This window comes from Neofelis nebulosa, chromosome 1 (genome assembly GCF_028018385.1).
Source record: "Neofelis nebulosa isolate mNeoNeb1 chromosome 1, mNeoNeb1.pri, whole genome shotgun sequence".
NCBI classification, from domain to species: Eukaryota; Metazoa; Chordata; class Mammalia; order Carnivora; family Felidae; genus Neofelis; species Neofelis nebulosa.
This window is the reverse complement of record NC_080782.1, coordinates 27,268,858-27,291,303: the sequence shown is the minus strand read 5'-3', so window position 1 is coordinate 27,291,303 and position 22,446 is coordinate 27,268,858. Positions and strand designations below refer to the sequence as shown.

Below are 22,446 nucleotides of genomic sequence, written 5' to 3'. Positions count from 1 at the left end.
TGAAGAGAATGTTCTATGGATCCCCCAAAGTTCTTCAGATAACAGGTGTGGCTCTTCTAAGAGCACTGGACCGGTGCAACAATAGCCTTCACCTTCAGATCACTGGGCCCACCTGCACTTATGGCTGCCTGGAAGGGTGGTCTTCAGAGCAGGCTGTCTTAATCTCAGCACCGTTGACATTTGGGGCCAGATAACTCTTTGTTGCAGGGCTGTCCTGCACGCCCTATGATGTGTAGTGACACCCCTGGCCTGTACCTGCTTAGATTTTAGTAGCAACCTCCCCCCTTCCTCTAGGTTGTCACGACCAAAAACATCTCCAAACATTGCTAAGTGTCTTGTCAAGGGCAAAAGCACCCTTGGTTGAGAAGCAGCATTATAGAGGTATTCATTTCCTGCTCACCATATTGGTTCTAGATATTGGAGTCCCAGAAGGTGGCTGTAATGTAGGGGCTTATGTTAAAGGCGGGGGGGGGGGGGCAGGTTGGGAGCCAAGGAGGAGGAGAATGGAGAGAGGAAGAGAGAGGGGAGGGACAGAGAAGAAAGGAAGTGAAGGAAGAAGGAAAGAATGAATTCTGGAGAGTGTCTTCATTTTCTAGTGACCACAAACAGGGGTATATTTAGGTTGCCAATCTCATCAGGCATTCATTCCAATCCTAAGAAGACACACTAAGTTTAGTCAAACAGGAGGGGACTTGTTGGTATCATAAATCAAATAGGTGACGAACCGAACTCTAAAGAAGAGCTAGAAGAATGTGATAAATGTTGAAGAACTGTGTAAAAAGAAGAGTCTAGGCAAGTCAGTGAAGGCAAGCAATGTCTGTCTCTAGTGGGGGCAGACAGGCTAGCCCCAGAGGCCAGAGTCAGCGGGTTTATTCTCTGTCCAGCTCTGTGGGCTCTGGTGGAGAAGGAGTGGGCTGTGAGGCCGGGAGCCAGATCCTGCCGTGCAGCAACAGGACAGAGGCACTGCCTCACCTCACCTTGGTCACCTCGCCTTGGTCACCTCACCTAGCTGCAGCTCTGGCCAGCACTAGGTTTCGTCTGCAGCTGTACTTTCTATAATTTCTTCTCAGGGAAGAGTGAGCCAGAAAAGCAAAGGTCATGTCTGGGGGCTGGTCACTAGCCCACAGCTCTGCAGGGCTCACGTGCTTCCTCACCCCCAGTCCCCCGCAAAGTTGATGACCCTGTACCAGTAAATTCCTGTTGTGCTCATTAGACAGCAGCCATGATACATGTGCCTGCGTGCCCGGGGTTCTGTCCTTGCTTTTCAAAGCCACTTGCTCTGGTGGGTTAGATATCCTCTTAAAACGATAGATGGTTATTTCCTGGCTCTAATTTTGTCCCTGGGGTTCAGGTTCTCCTTTTTATTGTGTTACATAGTCTCCCTTGGCCTTACGATTGCCCATGAATAGTTGTTAAGCTCCTGTTACTTCCCATAAGAGATACTGTGGTGATTATAGCCATGTAAGAGTTACCATTTATTGAGCACTGAGATATTGTGATACAATAAAGGATATATATTTGGTATCTGATAAAAAAAATGCCTCTGATAAAATCCAATAGTCATCATGATTTTTTTTTAATTTATTTTTTTTTTTAATTTTTTTTTTAACGTTTTATTTATTTTTGAGACAGAGAGAGACAGAGCATGAACAGGGGAGGGGCAGAGAGAGAGGGAGACACAGAATCGGAAGCAGGCTCCAGGCTCTGAGCCATCAGCCCAGAGCCCGACGCGGGGCTCGAACTCACGGACCGCGAGATCGTGACCTGAGCTGAAGTCGGCCGCTTAACCGACTGAGCCACCCAGGCGCCCCATGATTTTAAAACTAAAAGCTCTGGGGGCGCCCAGGTGGTTCAGTTGGTTAAGCACCTGACTTTGGCTCAGGTCATGATCTCACAGTTCCTGGGTTCGAGCCCCAAGTTGGATTCTGTGCTGACAGCTCAGAGGCTGGAACCTGTTTCAGATGTGTGTCTTCTTCTCTCTCTGCCCCTCACCCACTTACACTCTGACACCCTCTCTCAAAAATAAATAAACATTAAAAAAAATTAAAAACAAACAAATGAACAAAAAAACCCTAACTGGAGGAGTATGGAGAACTTCCTGGCAGCTGAATACATGGAGGTGCTGGGAGGGTGGTGTGCCCCAAGGGGGTTATAGAAGCTCTGCCACCTTTCCCCTGCACCTTGCCCCATGAATCTCTTCCATCTGGCTGTCCCTGAGTTGTATCCTTTTATAATAATCCAGTAATCTAGTAAGCAAAATGTTTTCTTGAGTTCTGTGAGCCACTCTAGCAAAGTATCCAACCCTTGGCTGGGATTGTGGGAACCCTTGGTTCATGGCCAGCTGGTGAGAAGCACAGGTGACAACCTGGACCTGAAGGGAAGGCAATAGGGGCTGTGCTGGGCAGCCCAGCCCCTAACCTGCCCAGTCTGCACCAACCCCAACAGTTAGGGCCAGAATTGCTTGGTATGGAAAACCCACACATTTGTTGAAACAGAAGTAACTTGGGGCACCTGGTGGCTCAGTCAGCTAAGTGACTTCGGCTGAGGTCATGATCTTATGGTTCGTGGGTTCAAGGCCCGTGTTAAGCTCTGTGCTGACAGCTCAGACCCTGGAGCCTGCTTCGGTTTCTGTGTCTCCCTCTCTCTCTGCCCCTCCCTCACTCATGCTCTGTCTCTCAGAAGTAAATAAACATTCAAGAAGAAGGAGAAGGAGAAGGAGGAGAAGAAGAAGAAGAAGAAGAAGAAGAAGAAGAAGAAGAAGAAGAAGAAGAAGAAGAAGAAGAAGAAGAAACAGAAGTAATGTGAGAGCAGAGTAGAAGACAACAGTGGGATTTTTAAGTACCTACTTCACTTTTGATGATGTTTTAGAGATACCTCATATATTCTCTTTATTGTTCTCAACTACTGAGGAAAATAATTATTATCATGCCTATAGAGGAAGAACTGTTCCTTACCTCACTTAGGATCATGCAGCTAACTAGTAGACAGCAGAGGTTTGAACCCGGGGCTATCTATCTATAAGCCTGTGGTCTCCATTACATCCCCCAAAGAGGTGTGCACCTCTCCCCTATCCAGGCTGTGTCTAAAGCAAAGCAAGCATGCTGCTAGGTGTGGTGGGTTCCAAGGGATCTTCATGCAGACAGTCACCTGCTGAGGCCAAGGTAGAGCTGGGGACACAGGCTATGTACAGAAAAGCAACACAGTCAAAGAAGATTCTGGTATCAACTCTGTGTTTTAAAGCATACATCAATCTGTTCCGGATATCTTCTTGTTTTATTTTTTATTTTTTTTAATTCACATCCAAATTAGTTAGCATATAGTGCAACAATGATTTCAGGAGTAGGTTCCTTAGTGCCCCTTACCCATTTAGCCCATCCCCCCTCCCACAATCCCTCCTGTAACCCTCAGTTTGTTCTCCATATTTATGAGTCTCTTCTGTTTTGTCCCCTCCATGATTTTATATTATTTTTGTTTCCCTTCCCTTATGTTCATCTGTTTTGTCTCTTAAAGAAAGGTTTAATTTTTTTAATGTTGATTTGTTTTTGAGAGAAAGAGAGAGAGAGAGAGACAGCATGAACAGGGGAGGGGCAGAGAGAGAGGGAGACACAGAATCGAATACAGGCTCCAGGCTCCGAGCGGTCCACACAGAGCCTGATGCAGGGCTCGAACTCATGAACTGCAAGCTCATGACCTGAGCCGAAGTTGGACACTTAACTGACTGAGCCACCAGGCGCCCCTCTGTTCCAGACATCTTATTTACCTGTAGCTAAAGACTTGGCCTCACTCTTTTCAGAATTCACTTTCCATAAAGGTGGTTACCTTACCCACCTCCACACTTCAACTCTCAGAATTTCTAGTTGGAGGTAGCTTTACAACAAGATGCTACCAGTGCTAGCGGGAGAAGGATGTTGGGGCAAGAGTCGGGAGGCTGAAGGATTCTTCAGAAGGAGATGAGTTGACCCTTCAGCCCATGGACATGGGGAAGGAGCCTTGATAAAGGAATTCTTATGTGATATAAGCTGAGCTCTGTGAGCTTGAAGCTGACCCTTAGTGCGGTCTTGTGATAGGCTGAAAGGACATGCTGATCCCTGGAGCCTGCAAATGTTACCTCATTTGGAGCAAGGGTCTTTGCAGACATTATTAAGTGAAGGGGCTTGAAATGGGGATACTATCATCAGTTATCCATTTGGACCCTAAATGTCATTACAAGAGTCCTTATAGGAGAGAGGCAGAGGGGAATTTCACACACACACACACACACACAAACACACACACACACACACACACACACACACACACACACACACAGAAGGTGATATGAAGATGGAACAGGGACAGATTTGGAGACAGTAACCTTAAAGACTGGAGGGATGGTCCACAAGCCAGGCAATGCCAGCAGCCACCACAAACCCAAAGAGGCAAAGAACTGATCTTCCATAGAGCCTCTGGAGGGAGCATGGTGCTGCTAATGCCTTCATTTCATCCCAGTAATACTGATTTTATAACTATAAGAGACCAGATTTGGCTTCTAGAACTATTAGAAACCAGGTTTTTTGGGGTGCCTGGGTGGCTCAGTTGTTTGAGCATCCGACTTCAGCTCAGGTCATGATCTCACACACAGTTCATGAGTTGCAGCCCCACATCGGGCTCTCTGCTGTCAGCATGGAGCCTGGAGCCTGCTTTGGATCCTCTGTCTCCCTCTCTGCCTCTCTCCCACTCATGCTCTCTCTCTCTCTCAAAAATAAATTTAAAAATTTAAAAAAAAACCTAAAAATAAAGTAAAATAAAATTTTTTAAAAAGTAAAAAACAAACAAACAAAAACAAACAGGTTTTTGTTGATTTGAGCCACCAAGTTCGTGGTAATTTGTCACAGCAGCTATGGGAAACTAATGCAGGTGACACAGAAGAGCAGAGATGCCCCAACCAAGTTATAGAAGCTCCAAAGCTTGGAAAACCCTGTGATTGGGGCTTCTTGGAATGTGTGGCAAAGGAGTTTTTGGAATGGCACAAATCTGTCACTTCCTAAGGAAGCTTGCAGCCAGGCAGGCTATATGAGATGCATATTCATTGGCAAGGCAAGCCTTTGTCAGGGCAAGACCAGCAGCCAGGCATCTGGACCCCTTGCCCATAGTCCCGCTTCCTGGCCACTGTCCCTGTGATTCTTGCCTTGCTTGCAGCTTTGTAGTTGACATCTCTTCATCTCTTAGTTCTAAAAGCAGCATTGCTAGAACAAGGTAAATGATACCTGGTTCCCCCTGGAAGGCTTCTTAAGCTGAGTGCACGGATGCAGCTTGTTGATTTGGAGAGAAATTTTGAAATGGACCAATTCCACAGCCCCCTCTCCTACCATCAGCAATGAAGCCCCGGTAGTTAGAAAGGAGATGCCGTGGCCGCAGGCAGGAGCTGGGTGCCAGACAGCCACTGTGCAGCATCTTCCGGGGCCCAGGTTTTCTCAGTGAGCTGGTGATCAGTTCCACGGCTCCACTCTGCCAGTCCACATCAAAGCACTTCAAGGGAGCAAGACAGCCCGTTCTATCTCCCAACTTGTGCTGTCATATAGGAAACAGAATTTCCTGCAATTGCCTCCAAACAATTTGAAGATTATTAAGAGGGAAGCATAAGGAATTTAACAAGTCTTTTTAAATCATTGTCAGTTGGTAGCATCTTTCGCTTTTTACACTCTGGAAAACAGTGTGCAGGTTCCTCAGAAAATTAAAAATAGACCTACCCTATGACCCAGCAGTAGCACTGCTAGGAATTTACCCAAGGGATACAGGAGTACTGATGCATAGGGGCACTTGTACCCCAATGTTTATAGCAGCAGTCTCAACAATAGCCAAATTGTGGAAAGAGTCTAAATGTCCATCAACTGACGAATGGATAAAGAAATTGTGGTTTATATACACAATGGAGTACTACGTGGCAATGAGAAAGAATGAAATACGGCCCTTTGTAGCAACGTGGATGGAACTGGAGAGTGTGATGCTAAGTGAAATAAGCCATACAGAGAAAGACGGATACCATATGTTTTCACTCTTATGTGGATCCTGAGAAACTTAACAGAAACCCATGGGGGAGGGGAAGGAAAAAAAAAAAGAGGTTAGAGCGGGAGAGAGCCAAAGCATAAGAGACTTAAAAACTGAGAACAAACTGAGGGTTGATGGGGGGTGGGAGGGAGGGGAGGGTGGGTGATGGGCACTGAGGAGGGCACCTTTTGGGATGAGCACTGGGTGTTGTATAGAAACCAATTTGACAATAAATTTCATACATTGAAAAATAAAAAAAATAAATAAAGCCTTCCACTGTGTTGTTACAGTGAGATTCATTATTAGAGTCCCAGTCCATAGGACTTTTACGTTGTAACCGGGACAGTAGAGTGACTCATATAGGGGGACTAAAGAACAGTAGGAGACAGTGCATAATCAGTTCTCCAGTTGTGTGGGAAATGCCAGCAGCGTTCTGGTAGGATAAAGATCACTGGCAAAAACAGACCAAATAGGGTTAGGCTGTTGTTAATTCTGTGCTGACTAAACCAGAGAGGTTGTCTTTTCGGGGTAAATAAATGGGTTGGGCTTTTGTCTTGCTGAGTTTTTTGCATTACATTTTTCTTCTGACCAATCCCTCAGAACATCTCAATAGCCTCCTGTCACAGATCGCCTATAAATATAAAAATAGTTTTCTATTGTACATCTCCTAGGAAGGTGACATTATGGCAGACATCCAAAAAGTGAAATGGACAACAGAAAACAACTTGACACTGGCTCCTGAGCCCAGGGCCTGGAAGAGTCACACAATGATGGAGAAGGGGAAAAAAAGAGGGTTCCCTACCACTTTCAAAAGCTATTTCTAGGAGCGCCTGGCTGGCTCAGTCAGTTAGGCATCCGACTCTTGATTGTGGCTCTGGTGATGATCTCACAGTTTGTGAGTTTGAGCCCCAAATGGGGCTCTGTGCTGACAGTGGGGAGCCTGCTTGGGATTCTCCCTGTCCCTGTCTCTCTGCCCCTCGCCACTTGTGGTCTCTCTCTCTCAAAATACAATAAATAAATAAATAAATAAATAAATAAATAAATAAATAAATAATAACTTTTTCTTAAAAAGCTCTTTCTGTGTTTCCATGGGTTCTACCTTCTAGAATCTTGAATAAATCATCCATGATAAGAGGTAGAGAAAGAGCTCACATCCTTGTTTTCCACAGAGAATCCAGAGTATTCATTAGCAAACACTTTTAGTTCTTTAAGTTGTCAAGAATAGCTAACAAGTAAGACATTATCTTAAGTTTCTTCTTTTTCTAGTGCTTTCTGATCAAAGGGACCAGTGAAACTAGTAGTAGGTAGACTGCAGGAGATGGGAAAGAGGAAGGTAATGCCCCCAATTGATCATCTCCTAAATAATTGAAAATTAGTAATTGTTTTAGTACCTGCTTCACATTAGAGTAGAAAAATATTCAATTAGGAACCAGGGAACGAACCTAGATTCTATTGGATTCTTTGACTCGATAGTTGAGTGTCCAGCTCTTGATTTCGACTCAGGTCATGATCTCACAGTTCATGGGATAGAGCCTCACATCCCACAGCAAAGAGCCTGCTTTCTGCCCCTCTCTTTCTGCCCCTCTCCTTCTCTCTCTCTCTCTCAAAATAAATAGACTTAAAAAAATAACAACAAATAATAACAAATGATCAAGTTCTTATGTGTTAGGCTGTGTGCTATACACTATATATAAATTGATATTTTGTTTAATCTACAACACTCATATAAAGTCAGTATTGTTATACTCATTTCATAGATGAGGAAAGTAAGGCTCAAACTTGCTTGAAGTTGTACAACAGAAAACTAGACCTTAGTTTTATTTTTCTTTAATGTTTATTTATTTATTTATTTATTTATTTATTTATTTATATATATTTTTTAACGTTTATTCATTTTTGAGACAGAGAGAGACAGAGCATGAACGGGGGAGGGTCAGAGAGAGAGGGAGACACAGAATCTGAAACAGGCTCCAGGCTCTGAGTAGTCAGCACAGAGCCTGACGCGGGGCCCGAACCCACAGACCGCGAGATCATGACCTGAGCCGAAGTTGGACGTTTAACCGACTGAGCCACCCAAGCGCCCCAATGTTTATTTTTAAGAGAGAGAGAGAGGGGCGCCTGGGTGGCGCAGTCGGTTGGGCGTCCGACTTCAGCCGGGTCACGATCTCGCGGTCCGTGGGTTCGAGCCCCGCGTCGGGCTCTGGGCTGATGGCTCGGAGCCTGGAGCCTGTTTCCGATTCTGTGTCTCCCTCTCTCTCTGCCCCTCTCCCGCCCGTTCATGCTCTGTCTCTCTCTGTCCCAAAAATAAATAAAAAACATTAAAAAAAAAAAAAAAAAAAAAAAAAAAGAGAGAGAGAGAGACAGAGGGCGAGTGGAAGAGGGGCAGAGAGAAAGGGAGACACAGAATCTGAAGTAAGCTCCAGGCTCTGAGCTGTCAGCACAGAACCTGATGCAGGGCTTGAACTCATGAACCATGAGATCATGACCTCAGCCAATGTCAGACGCTTAACCCACTGAGTGACCCAGGTGCCCCTAGACCTCAGTTTTCTTGACTGAAAAGAGAGAGGGCATATTGCTTTTCATTCAGAGACATTGTTATTTAGCATCTACTTATGCTGTATGCTCGACTGGACTTGAGGCGTGGTTGCACAAGCCAGCCATGGCCCTGACTACTCTAGGAGGCTGGAGTACCAGCGAGGACCACCCAGCTCTGTAACCTGTGCTTCTGCACATGGTTTCTGTTTCCAGTGGCTGGCTGTACACGTATACTTTTGGTGATCTTCTCTCACATGTCCGTGTGTGTCTGCAGGTGGTGGGCCGGGGAGTGGGAAGCATGCTCAGCAACATGTGGGCCCCACGGAGAGAAGAAGCGAACGGTGCTGTGCGTCCAGACCATGGGCTCTGATGAGCAGGCTCTTCCAGCTAAAGACTGCCAGCACCTGCTGAAGCCCAAGACCCTCATTTCCTGCAACAGAGACATCTTGTGTCCATCGGACTGGACAGTAGGCAACTGGAGTGAGGTAAGCTTCATCCGTTCCCCACCCATTAACCAATCCAAAGCGACCCTAGAGAAAATTGCAGTCGCCGGTGTCTATCACCTCTGGCCTGTTTCCTGCATTTCCCACTGCCTCGTATCCTATCTTGCTTATTTTTCATTCTTACTGGGTCTTCTCACTTGTCCAGTGATCAGATACCAGTCAGGGATGAGCTGAATCCCACTTACACAGACTCACAACAGCTAATTTTTTTTTTAATTTTTTTAAGTTTATTCATTTTTGAGAGACAGAGAGACAGAGCATGAGCGGGGGAGGGGCGGAGGGAGAGAGAGACACAGAATCCGAAGCAGGCTCCAGGCTCTGAGCTGACAGCACAGAGCCCGACGCGGGGCTCGAACTCACAAACTGCGAGATCATGACCTGAGCCGAAGTCGGATGCTTAACCACTGAGCCACCCAGGTGCCCCTCACAACAGCTAATTTGTACATTGTCAGGATTTTTGCTATTGTCCCGTCGTCAAACCACTGGTAGCAAATCAGGGCTCTCCCACCCACCCCAAGAGCTGGTTTGTTAAACGCTTACATTTATGTTTCACTGGAACTATTGTAGTTAACTAAAACCCGAGATGTGCTACTCAAATGGTAGAATGATAGGCAGTATACTTGACACTTGAAAAAGCCCCTCACATCATCCGTCTATTCAGCATCGGTCAAGGCCAGACCTGACCAAGAGTTGGCACATCTACTATTATTAGCCATATAAATTCAAATAAGTGTTGTTGCATTTCCCCAAATTAATCTGATCTAATTCTCTGAGTGCAGTTAGAAATCAGTGGGCTAGAAGGTTAAGAAGAACTCCCAAGCTTCATTTGCCTTTAGGTCACCTGGAACCTGGTAGTGTCACAACTCATGCTCCTACAGTCTGTCATCGAAGTAGAGACTTTTTGTTCTCCAAGGGTCCTGGAGTCAACAGGGGCCTTGCTCTGCTTCCCTATACATGTTTCCGTTCAATGACCTAAGGAATGACAAAAAATATATGATTTTTTAAACCAACAGTCCAGACTTTAAGGACAGATGAGTTTCCTTGGAAGGCCCATGCTTTCCATAATAATGCTACTGTTGACCAGAATACCATAGGAACTCCTCTTAGGACTCACCTTCAGAGAAACAAAAAATAGTGGATTTCGGAGAATGCAGGAAGTACTATCTGTACTCATAAAGGTACTATGAAATAGTATCTAAAGAAGAATTTGAAAATTTGTATAAGCAAAGGTTCCATCTCTGAAGCTGACCCTTTGAAAGCAAAAAACAATCATTTGAATAGAGCCACTCTGATAACCTTAGTTCCAGAACTTTATTTCATTACCTCATGGTCACAGTTCAGGTTTATTTAGCTTCTAATTCTGTGCAGAATACTGTCTTGGGCATTGAAGTGAAAACAAAAGGAAAATGGCGAGCACGGTCCCTATGTTGTAAGAACTTCCTATCAAATGGGAGAGATAGGACCCAAAAAAGAAAAAAAAAGAAGAAAGAAAGAGGAAAGAAATATGAAGGGATCCATGCAAAGAAAACATACCTGCAAACTAATAGAGTACTATTAATGTGTGCACATATCAGCATTAGTCCACAGCCAGCCTGGATTGCTGTAAATTACAGTGTTGTCCAAATAAGGCTGAACGAGGTATTGTGACTGGCCCATTAAATCTGTTTACCAGGAATGTTTTGGCTGCATCATCTGAAGCAGTCAATATTTCCTGTCATGTAGAATTTACTAATTGCCGATCCTTCATGCTTTTTTTAAAGGACTACAATTATATATTTGGCTGAGGAGTTCTTCATATTATGCTCCTATTTGTGGGGAACAAAATGATGTGCCTTAGCTGGGGAACAGGGGACCAAAAAGTTGGCACGACGTGACAAGTACTCATGTCTGTTGTTGCAAATACAGGCCATTGCATAGTATATTGCCAGCAGACACAGAGTTCAGTCTCTAGCTTCCTCTTGATAGAGTTGAGCAGAAAGGCTGAGACCCTGCCTTCCATTTATGGGATGTTGTCATGAGAGGTGCTTTTAGCTAAATCAGCATCAAAATATCCATCCAGTGGGTCTTCTTTTCTTCCCTCGGCTCTCTTACTAATGCCTGCACACTTCAGCCCTGTAATGAGCTGTGCCAGAGTATGATGAAATGTCTTTGTCTTTTATGTTCTAACTAAGCCCAGATACATTTATAAGAGAAATGATACAGTGCTGTCTTCTTGCTACTGTAGTATTTATGGTCCGGATCTTGTCTTGAGACTGACATAAATTGATGCAGGGCAGTGCTCCAGCACAGTTCATTTGGTCTGAACCGGGCTGTTTGGGTCACCCTGTATGAGTTGGAAGCTAGGAGGTAACTGGGCCAAAGATCTAAGAACTGTGAAGCTCCTGGACTCTGCAGGAGCAGGGTCGTCCTCCCTGGGCTGACTTCCCTTCCCTGTCAAGGCACTTCTGCCAACCCAAGCAATGAGAGAGGGTGGGCTCAGCTGTGTCCCAGCATACTCATCCCTGACCCAGCAGGGATCAGAAGGAGGGCTAGCGACAGCTGGCAGGGGGAAGGGGAGGGGAGCATTCTGCCCCTATGACCAGCCCCTCCCTCTCTAAGCTCATGCCCTGAACACTGACTCCTACCCTGGTCTCAGATTTCACCAAGAATCTTATTCTCTTTTTACCCAACCTACTTTCTGGGCATACAGGGTAAAGAAAGGGGTCTTGGTTTATCATAAAGCATCAGAGTTTCTGTGGCTCCCATTTTTATTAGGTCTATCACTTCAGTGACAGGCCTTGTGAGAGAAAGCCAGTCTAGTGGTGAAGGGCATGCACAGTCTCTAGAGCTTGGGGCCCTGGGCTCCAATCCTGGCTCTGCTACTAACTAGATGTGTGACTTGAATCTCTTTGTGATTACCTTTAGTTTTCTGTAGTGTGTTTTCTCCATCCATGAAATGGGGATAACAGCGGTACTTAGACTCAAGGGAAGTTATGGGGATTAAATGAGTTAATAGTTCCAAACTTCTTACTAGAACAGTGCCTGTAACATAATAGGAATTTCTTAGCAGAGTAAATAGATGGAAATAATAAGGTCATCTATCATTTGTTAAGTGCTTTTCACACTATAGAGTCTATCTCATTTAACACTTAAGATAACTTCATGAGGTTGATGTTGTTCATTAATTCCCCCCGTTACTCCTGGCAGTTTAGTGGGATACTAATTTTCCTAGGTTTTCAAGCCCTTGGTGATCCCTAATTATATGGCCCTGAGCTAGTGTTAGAGCACTCTCAGCCTTTTCTCATTTATAAAGAGAGGGTTAATTTAAGGCTTGAAGATAATCCATGTAAGCCCTTTGCATGGTGCCTGACAAATAGTAAGTGTTCACTAAATGGTAACTTCATTCTCAAGCAAGAACACAAGTGTCTGTCTTCTATTCTAGTCTGATTTTGAAAGCCATGGTCAGTCCGTGGCACCCAGATGCCCTGACAATCTGTACCCCCCTGCATTTTCATCTAAACCCACGCCCCAAGCTCAGGGCCGTTTTATGCATGGAACACTGTAAGCACAGGGCTTGGGTCAGGGTCTACAAAAATGTTTGAGACCTGAAAGAAAAGGTTATTGTATGCTTTCCATAAAAACAAAGGACAGTGCAAAATCAGAAATCAATATTTAGTTACATATTAATGACAGATACTTGTTGGGCTTTTAGCATATGTATTAAACACTTTTATAGGTATTAACACAATACCTCGTAACAGCCTTATTAGCTCCATCATACAGGTGAAGAAACACACATAGAGACATAGAGACTTCTCCAAGATCACACAGCCTTTACGCAAGGCAACCAGAGTTTGAATGAAGGCAGCAGAACTTGTACTGTGAACACTCTGCCATATGCATCTCAAACGTCTGCAAAACATAACAGTATGACAGTGTTCATAAAAAATGTATTATGTTTGGAAACAATTTCTACATCAGCTTTTGTCACTTTGCTGGAATCACAGACTGTGCATAATGATTGCTGAGAAATCAGGGCACTCTTAAATTAAATGAGTTGCCCTCCCCAAATACTTTCAGAGCAAAAGAATAAAAAGCCTTTCAGATGGTTTTTATTTTTATTTTTTTAAGGTTATTTATTTATTTTGAAAGAGACAAAGACAGTGAGAGTGGGGGAGGGACATAGGGAGAGGGAGAGAATCTCATGACTCTCTTCAAATCACGAAGCTGTGAAATCATGACCTGAGCTGAAACCAAGAGTTGGATACTTAACCGACTGAGCCACCCAGGCGCCCCTGTCAGAGGGTTTTTAGAGAAAAAGATTGTATTTCCCTGGAGATTAGAGATGTTCCTTTAATATATTTGATGGGGTGTGGTGCAGAGCCTCCAAAAGCAGACACGCCCTTTCTGTGCCTGACAAAAAGCACACAAACAAATGAACACAACCATCAATTAACCAGCTTACTGAGGATCTGTTAAGTCAAAGCTGCTCTTGTGGGTGTTGGCGTGTCCGAGTGACCAGGTAGACGAAATGGCGATTTTCACAAACCAGGTCTCCTGGCTCTTGAGACAGAAGACCCTGCAGCACACACTGGCAGCAGGTCTACCGCTGAGCAGGAAGCCAAGAACTCTCTTGTGCGAAGACTCACAGAAATGCCCTCAGGGGCGCCTGGGTGGCTCAGTCGGTTGAGCGTCAGACTTCGGCTCAGGTCATGATCTCGCGGTCCGTGAGTTCGAGCCCCGCGTCGGGCTCTGTGCTGACAGCTTGGAGCCTGGAGCCTGCTTTGGATTCTGTGTCTCTTCTCCCTCTGCCCCTCCCCCAACTTGTGCTCTGTTTCTCTCTCAAAAACATTAATTTTTTTTTTTTAATGAGCAAAAGACAGAAACAAACATTTCACTGATGAAGACATACGGATATCAAAAAAGCACATGAAAAGATGTCCAACGTTACCTGTTGGGGAGATGAAACTTAATGAGATAGCACTACAAGGAGATATCACTACATATCTATCAAGAATGCTAAAATTAGGGGCACCTGGGTGGCTCAGTCGGTTAGGCATCCGACTTCGGCTCAGGTCATGATCTCGCGGTCCGTGAGTTCGAGCCCCGCGTCGGGCTCTGTGCTGACAGCTCGGAGCCTGGAGCCTGTTTCAGATTCTGTGTCTCCCTCTCTCTCTGACCCTCCCCCATTCATGCTCTGTCTCTCTCTGTCTCAAAAATAAATAAACATTAAAAAAAAATTAAAAAAAAAAAATAAATGCCCTCAGACTGAAGGAAGACGGAACAGGGAAGCTAGGAGATGCTTCTGAGGCACTTACCTGTGGTAGTCCCCAGTCGAGTTAAGGTCCAAGGTGCTTCTACGCGGGCTCGACCACCTTCTCTTTTGGCCCGGGATGTCTGTTCATGCCAACATCTCAGTTCTCAGATGTCAGCGGCCTGTGCTTTGCCAGGTTTCCTGGAGGACACATACAGGAATCCTTGTTTGACACAACTGCTCATGGAAAACTAGTTCGGGACCATGTTGATTCTCTTCATCACGTCTGATATTTCTTTTCATATTTCATCTCATATTTCTTTCTTTTCATGTCTGCCATGACAAAGTAGCATGTTAAACTTGGTTGTTTAACAACATTTATTGTCTCACAGCTCTGGAGGCCAGAAGTCCAAGGTCTTGGCAGTGTTGGTTCCCTCTAAGGGCTGTGAGGGAGACTCTGTTCCATGCCTTCTAGCTTCTGGTGGCCTCTGGTTTCCTTATAGATGTTAACACCCTGATCTCTGCTTTCAATGGCGTGGTCCTGATGTATGTGTCTCTACATCAGAATTTCCCTTTTTATAAGGACAGTGGTCATACTGGATTAGGACCCACCTTGTGTCCTCATTTGTACTTGACTGCCTCTGCAAAGGCCCCACCTCCAAATAAGGTCTCTGAGGTGGAGCGGAAGGGGTTAGGCAGGGGTTAGGACTCCAGTATATCTTTTTGAGGGGACACAGCTCAACCCATAACAGCTACCTAAGTGTTTCAGCTTACTTTCAAAGCTGGTTTTAGCATGAGATCCAACCATTCATTTATAAATTCCTGAGACTATACAATTAATGTTTTTATGGCAAAGCATTAGCTGTTTCCTACTCAGCCCTTTAGCCCTAACTCTGTGATAAGCCCCAACTGTGTTTTTGAATAAACTCTCAGCACTATAGTTCTGAGCCATTTGTGAGCTCCCCTCCTCCACAGTGCCGCTCAGGTGGGTGGCTTGACTCATTTAGCAGCAGACCTTGTTCTCAGTGGGCTCCCCAAAGGCCTTAATCTTGAAGTAATGGCAAGTAAGAGCAAGATTGACACCCAGGGAGGACATTAACAGATTGACAAGCTGCTTGCCTGGTACGGAGTTCAAAATTGCAAGGTAAGGGCATAAAATAACCATAGCAGATACTGGTTTTGAGAGTTCCCAAACTACTGGTTGAGATGAGCTCTAAGTGTGGCATTGTGTCCTGTATTTATCTCATCCGAAGGGCTTGACAGCTCCTAAGGAGATAAACACAGTTACAAGATGTACGGGAAGAAGCATGGGGCTGAACACAAAACAGTGCTGCTTGTTCTGGTCTGAGGAGGAGAAAAAGGCAACTTTGTTTTTAGCCCCAATATACTTGGCAGAGAGTTAACACTGTCCTGCTGGGCACAATATGCCCCAGGGCTAAAGAGTGGCATCCATCCGTTACTTGGAAGCTTCCGTGTCTACTGGGTAAGGAAAGCAGATGGGGAGGAAAGGGTAGGTGTGCTGGAAAACATATAAACTCCTCCCAGACCCAGGTCTCCATTCATGGAGTTTTGAGTTGCCATTTGGGAATGGGGCCAATAGTTGCAGATCATCCGCTTTTTTGAGAGAAGCTAAAAATCTGTAATTTTAATATGAAATCTGCTAATTAAAAAAATTTTTTTTATCCGCTTATTTTTTTTTTTTTTGAGAGAGAGGGGGAGAGAGAGAGAGAGAGAGAGAGAGAGAGAGAGAGAGGCAGAGCGCAAGTAGGGGAGGGGCAGAGAGAGAAAGAGACACAGAATATGAAGCTGGCTCCAGGCTCTGAGCTGTCAGCATAGAGCCCAACGTGGGGCTCGAACTCACGGACTGTGAGATCATGACCTGAGCCAAAGTCGGAGGCTTAACTGACTGAGCCACCCAGGCGCCCCATGAAATCTACTGATTTTTAAATGTTGGCTACTAATTCAGTTTTTGTATTTTGTCTGTTTGCTTGTTTAAGATTGAGGAGGCCAAAGAAATAATGTGTGTGGGCCAAATTTAGTCTTTAGGCTGCCACTTCGGAATTTCTGTTCTAGAATACTCTTCACTTGTAAAAGCTCAAAATCTGAAGTGTCTGGGTGGCTCAGTCGGTTAAGTGTCCAACTTTTGATTTCAGCTCAGGTCGTGATCTCACATTCACGAGTCTGAGTCCCACACAGAGCCTGCTTGGGATTCTCTCTCTGGCTCTCCCCTGCATGCATGCTTGCTCTCTCTTTCTCTCTCAAAGTAAATTAATAAATGTTAAAAAAATGTTTTTTATAATAACAGCTGAAAATCTAATGTATTTTAACTAAACAGCTAGTTAGATAGCTATTATTTAGCCCTGTTTTATTCTTTTAGGTTGAGCAAATTTGCTCAGTAAAAAAGGTTGCTTAATACTTGTAATTTGTAATTCTCTCTATATGTGTGTATATATGTATATACATATACATATATTTTATATATACATATATATTATACACATCTGTTAGCCCTAGGGGATCTCAGTCTTAAAAAATCCAGCAATAAACCAGTGGGATGTATGGGTATCCACAGTATCTTCTAGGCATGTGCCTACAACGACTTCACCCAGACAGCTGCTCTCCTCATACTTTCCACAGACAGGTGTGTGTCCCTGTGCTCCAGAAGGATAGTAGAAATCAGAGACCCCCAAGCCCTTTGCTGTTATCACTATTATTATTTTCAGCATCATTATTATAACAGTGATAATAATAGCTTCCAATTGCCAATTGTCTTCTATATATTGTGCACTGTGTTAAGACTGTTGTCTCATGTAATCCTCACAGCCCCCTTGAAAGGTGAGTATTAATTTCTCTCGATTTCCAGAGGAGAAAGCTAAGGTTTGGTTGCTCTATCATGTGTGGGGTTAATTAATAATGGCAGATTGGGGAGTTCACATTGCTTCTTACAGGTTTTATAAGCTCTTTTGCTTCATAGGTCAAGTAGGAGTGGAGGGCACATATCTATATACTTTTGGATTTTTTTTTAATGCTTATAAAGTTGTAAAGTCTAACTTTCCTGTGGCCATTATAAGCATTTCAAGTCAAAACAAACAAAAAATGGAATGAAGAGAAAGAAGAGAAATGTCTACTCTGACATTTCTTGGAAAGAAATACCCAAAGGGAGAGACACCTGCTGCTTGAGGGCAGGTGGCCTTAGCCAGGGCCCCTTTTGTGACTCAGCTCCCAGAACCTAGCCTGCCTGAGGCAGCCAGTGCACAAATGGGTTCAGACATACATGAAGGGTATTTGATTGGACTGATAATTTTTCCAAAGAGGAGATTTGAAAACTCAGGGGGTTCGGATTAGAACGTAACAAGCAGAGAGCAAGTCAGGAGGATGAACTGGACGGAGCATAAAATATTTTTGCACACAAGAAGGCAGAAACGTTACAGTAAACTAGGAAAAGAACTACCTGCAGCCTGCCCTTTGCAGTCTCCAAAGTGAGATAACCCTCAACCTGCAGTTGAACACACTGTCGGCTGCACTGTCTCCAGTGCTTATAAGTGTCTCCTGCTTTTCAAAGGAGCTGATTTCACAGAACTGTCAGACATCAGTGAGTGATTATGCTTGACTGTGACAAAATAATGGGGGAGTTTTATACATCAACATTATTTTTGTACACAGAAGGAATTGAAAGTAGGATTTGAGAAGGCAAAAAACTTAAGCTAAAAAATGCATAAGTTCACAGAAGAATTTTCCCATTCCTGAGTTTTTTTCCAGGTAAAATTGTCACTTAATAAGTGTATATTGGGGCACCTGGGTGGCTTGGTCAATAAAGCGTCTGACTCTTGGTTTGGCTCAGGTCACGACCTCGTGGTTCATGAGTTGGAGCCCCACATTAGGCTCTGTGCTGATGGTGCGGAGACTGCTTGGGATTCTCTCTCTCTCTCTCTTTCTCTCTCTCTCTCTCTCTCTCTCTCTGTCTCTCTCTCTCTCTGTCTCCCCCCACCCCAAAAATAAATAAATAAATAAATAAATAAATAAGCTTTAAAAGAACAAAAAAATGTGTATTAAGTGATCACTGTGTTCCATGAACTATCCTGGAGTTGAGTTATGAATAAAAAACTGCCTTTGGGTAACTTTTCAGAAATCAAGCATCTGTAGTCAGGTCAATAAGTGAAATCAGTTGGTGGCTACCTGTCCAGTGTGTTGCACTAGACTTCTTGGAAGATGCGAAATAAATCTGATTCTTACTCTGCCACTGACTTGCAGCCTTTCGAGCAGGTCGCTGAGTCTCAGGTTCCTCTCTTATGGAAGGTGGAATCATAATTCCTGCCTTGTAAATCTCACAGTGCTATCACGAGTATCGCACAAAACAATGGCTGTGAACATTTGGAAATCTGCCAGTCATTATGTGAACCCCATCCTCAAAAAAATCTGCTTTGAGGTTGGGAATATAAGACAGACAGATGTGAAACAGCCAGTGAATACCCCTGGATGGTTCACATTCAGGGGCCATATATTTGGTAGCTGACTTGAAATTAGAAAGAAAAGGCTAAAAATGGAGCTGTCTGGTAAAAGTATAGATTTTTCAAAACATCTAGAAATTTAGTGTTATGTAGCAACTACATGTGGTTTGCAGCTGCTGGGACTGAGGAAATAAACATTCTTTACCATGAATCCTGAGGAAAGACAACCCTGTTAGGAATCTCCCAAAGGCACTCTGCCTGTGCTTTGGCATGAGCTACAGAATGTGGGGGGAACATCAGAGAAGGGCACTTGCCATGGTCCCTCACACCAACACCATGCTACAGGACTCACTCTTTGGAAAGGGTATCTCTCTCTACCTTTGATTAACTACCCACCTTTAAATTTCAGAATGCGTCCTGGATCTGTGTACATGTGTGAGTATGATAGTTGTCTAGCTTTTAATCTGATTCTACCTGGCATAGGCAAGTGGAAATGGAGCCTGTGGTGCCCGGGTGAGGTAATGTTAGTTATACCTGGCATTTTCTAAACATTAAGGGGAAGGTTCATTATAAGTAACTTAATAGATTCCAGAAAATATGTAAACATTTTACATTAAACAGCACTGCAACCCTAGGAAAGATTATATTAGTGTCTCTTAAAAAGAATAGGTGACTTGTATAAATCATTGCATTGTTTGTGAATTCAGTGCCCCATGTTCAAAGCCCAGGGAGACTTCCATTTTACTAGGTCATGGTTTGTATTTTCAGTTTGCGAAGGTAATGATTGGTCCTGAGCCCCATCTGGTCTCCAGGAGATACATATTTCCATGGAAAACTAGAGGAGCACAGAAATCAAATGTAAAGATAGAAGAAAACAAGTTTAAGCTGCCCAGTGCAGTTTCCATTGGGCCCATTCTCACTTGTTGCAGACCTGAGTATGAGAACCAGTGTGTCTATCCCACTAAAGTAACAGCTGTCTCTCTCTCCAGTGTTCTGTTTCCTGTGGTGGTGGAGTGCGGATTCGCAGTGTCACGTGCGCCAAGAACAATGATGAACCTTGTGACGCAACAAGGAAACCCAATAGCCGGGCTCTTTGTGGCCTCCAGCAATGTCCATCTAGCCGAAGAGTTCTGAAGCCCAACAAAGGCACAATTTCCAGTGGGAGAAGGCCACCGACATCTGGGCAGGACCCCTTAAAGCCCATCCCTCCAACCACGTCCAGTCCCAGAACACTGAGCACACCCACAGTGCCCCAGTCTGTGAGTACAAGTGCCCTGGCCATCAGCAGCCCCGGTCCTACCCCAGATCCCAAAGAAGGAGACCTGGATGGGAAATGGTGGCAAAACAGTTCAAACCAAACTGAACTGGGCTCCAATTATGTCATTTCCACTGGAAGTACTTCCCAGCCCATCATCACTTCCTGGCCTTTGAGTGTCCAGCCAAATGAAGAGAATGTTCCCAATTCAGACACTGGTCCTACCTCAGAGGGAGACTTTTTAACCACGACAATGAGTGGTTCTGATTTGCCATCTTCCAGAAGCCCTGTGACTTGGCAGGTGACTCCATTTTATGATACCTTGACCAAAGAGCCAGAAATGGAGATTCACAGTGGCTCAGGGGAAGACAGTGAACAAGCTAAGGACAAAAATGAAAACAACTCCATAACGTGGACCAAAATCAGAGTACCTGGAAATGATGCTTCAGTGGTGCAAAGCACAGAAATGCCCCTTGGACCCCCACCAACACCTTATTTCAGGGGCCCGTCCATGTGGCCACCCTTCAGCACGGTGGTGGAAGGACTGCTACCCAGCCAAAGGCCTGCTACTCTCAAAAATGGTGCACCTGGAGCTGAGGGGATGTTCACTGAAAAGCCAGCAAACACTCCATTCCCTCTGGGAGGAGACCACCAGCCAGGACCCTCAGAACGTTCCATAAACCATGACCCCCCAGAACTCCCAAGCAACATGAATCTGACACAGAGTTCCGGACCAGTCCTGACTGAAGAAGATGCAAAAAGTCTTATAGCTGAGGGGTTTTTGCTAAATGCTTCCAATTACAAGCAGGTGTCCACGAGCGGCAGCCCCGCATACTGGGTTGTTGGAAACTGGAGTGAGGTAGGAGTTCCATTTCTTACCCCATGCCTGTGTCTCCATGGAAGTAGTAGGGGTGTTGCATTCTTGTGTAGATTTCAAATGGACTTGAGTAAAATATAGCCCGATGTGGAGGAAACGTGAAACAGGTCCAGGTGCTCACCTCCCTCCTGTCCTCCCTACCTCCTAAATTGAGGGGAAGAAAATCTCCAGGGAGGGAGGACAAATGTAGTGAGATAAAGCGTATAGTCAGGAGGGCTGGGCGATTCAGCTGTGTGATGGCGGAGAACTCAGTCCATGTTTTGGACTCCGCTCTTTGTTTACAAACAGTAGACACCTTTGTCTACAGGTGTAGATCACCTGTAACACGCCCTCTAGCTACAAACCTCAGCAGCTGGTGCGGAGGGGCGGCTGAAGAGGCCAGAGTTTGCATTTCATTAGAGACAGCTGATCTTGGGATTCTAGTTAAAATCTGTCAGGTAATCCTAATTGGAGTGGAAATTGAAGATAAAATTCCTTAAAAGCATTCTCTAGTTCAGTGTTATCGATGATTTTCTTTTCTTCTTGTTCTGTTTGCATGCTTGCATGAAAAAATCGTTTTGACTCATTAAAAGAATTAGAAAGTGGAGGAAGAAGAAAATAAACACGACGACAGAATGTTGGCCTCTGTTTTCAAGCTTCAGAAATTTGGCTAGATATTTGTTTTTCCATTTCTAGAACTAATTAATATCCTTTGAAGCATCAAAATCGTTTTCACCCATTTGAATTTTGAATGCACAGTATATGAACTTGTTAAAATAATTTGACAACTCAAAAGAGAACTTTGTGGCAAAATGGTCACATGCTTACATCAGTCAGCATTTTTATGACAATTCATGACTCCTCTCCTAGCTAAAGAGAAATGAAGTATTTGTAGCTAATATAACAACAGTGCATATAATTTATAAAGCATGTTGGTTTCCAAACCACTTTCACATGTAGCCTCTTATTTTCTCCTTTTGACAGTCCCGAGGAGTAGGTGAGGTCTCATTATGCCAATTTGCAAATAGAGAAATAAAATTTGTAGCAGTCATGTGACTTGTCGAGGGACACAACTGTCAGCTGGATAATGCACCTTCTAACTCCACTCTATCCAGTTTGTAAAATGGGCTTTAACTGTGAATTACCTGTAAACTAAATCAACATAAAAGTACATACTGGCTCTGGTGACTGTGGAGGCCAGAAGTCAATTGGTACATTTTGATTATAGTAAATCAAGACACACTTGATTTATCTCAAATGTCATCAGTTGACTTTGACAGAAATAAACTGCCTTATTGAATACATCATAGATTGCCAAGAATTGGCAACCATGGTGAAGCTATTGAGAGCTATTAATTCTAGGCGGTTTGACTGGAGAAAAGGAATTGGTCCAGATGGCAGTTTGTCAGGGCTGCAAAGGATATTAGGAGAACAGAGTTCAACATTTGGCAGAAATTCCCTTTGTGATAGGGTTTGGCGCCTGCTCTCTTTACACATCTTTTGAGACAAAATGTTTAATACAGAGAATTGTCAGAGAGGATCAGGACTCACAATGAAAACTTTGGTTTTCCCACTATCCTCTGATTTTT

At 44.2% G+C, this 22,446-nt stretch overlaps 1 protein-coding gene across 1 annotated transcript in view; it reads left to right on the top strand.

The window, feature by feature from the left end:
* Positions 1–22,446, top strand: part of ADAMTS12 (ADAM metallopeptidase with thrombospondin type 1 motif 12) — a 344,768-nt gene that overhangs the window by 290,686 nt on the left and 31,636 nt on the right. Inside the window, exons 18-19 of the mRNA XM_058716861.1 lie at positions 8,837–9,047; positions 19,736–20,860. Of these exons, the coding sequence (XP_058572844.1) occupies positions 8,837–9,047; positions 19,736–20,860 (1,336 nt within the window). The remainder of the gene's footprint in view (positions 1–8,836; positions 9,048–19,735; positions 20,861–22,446) is intronic.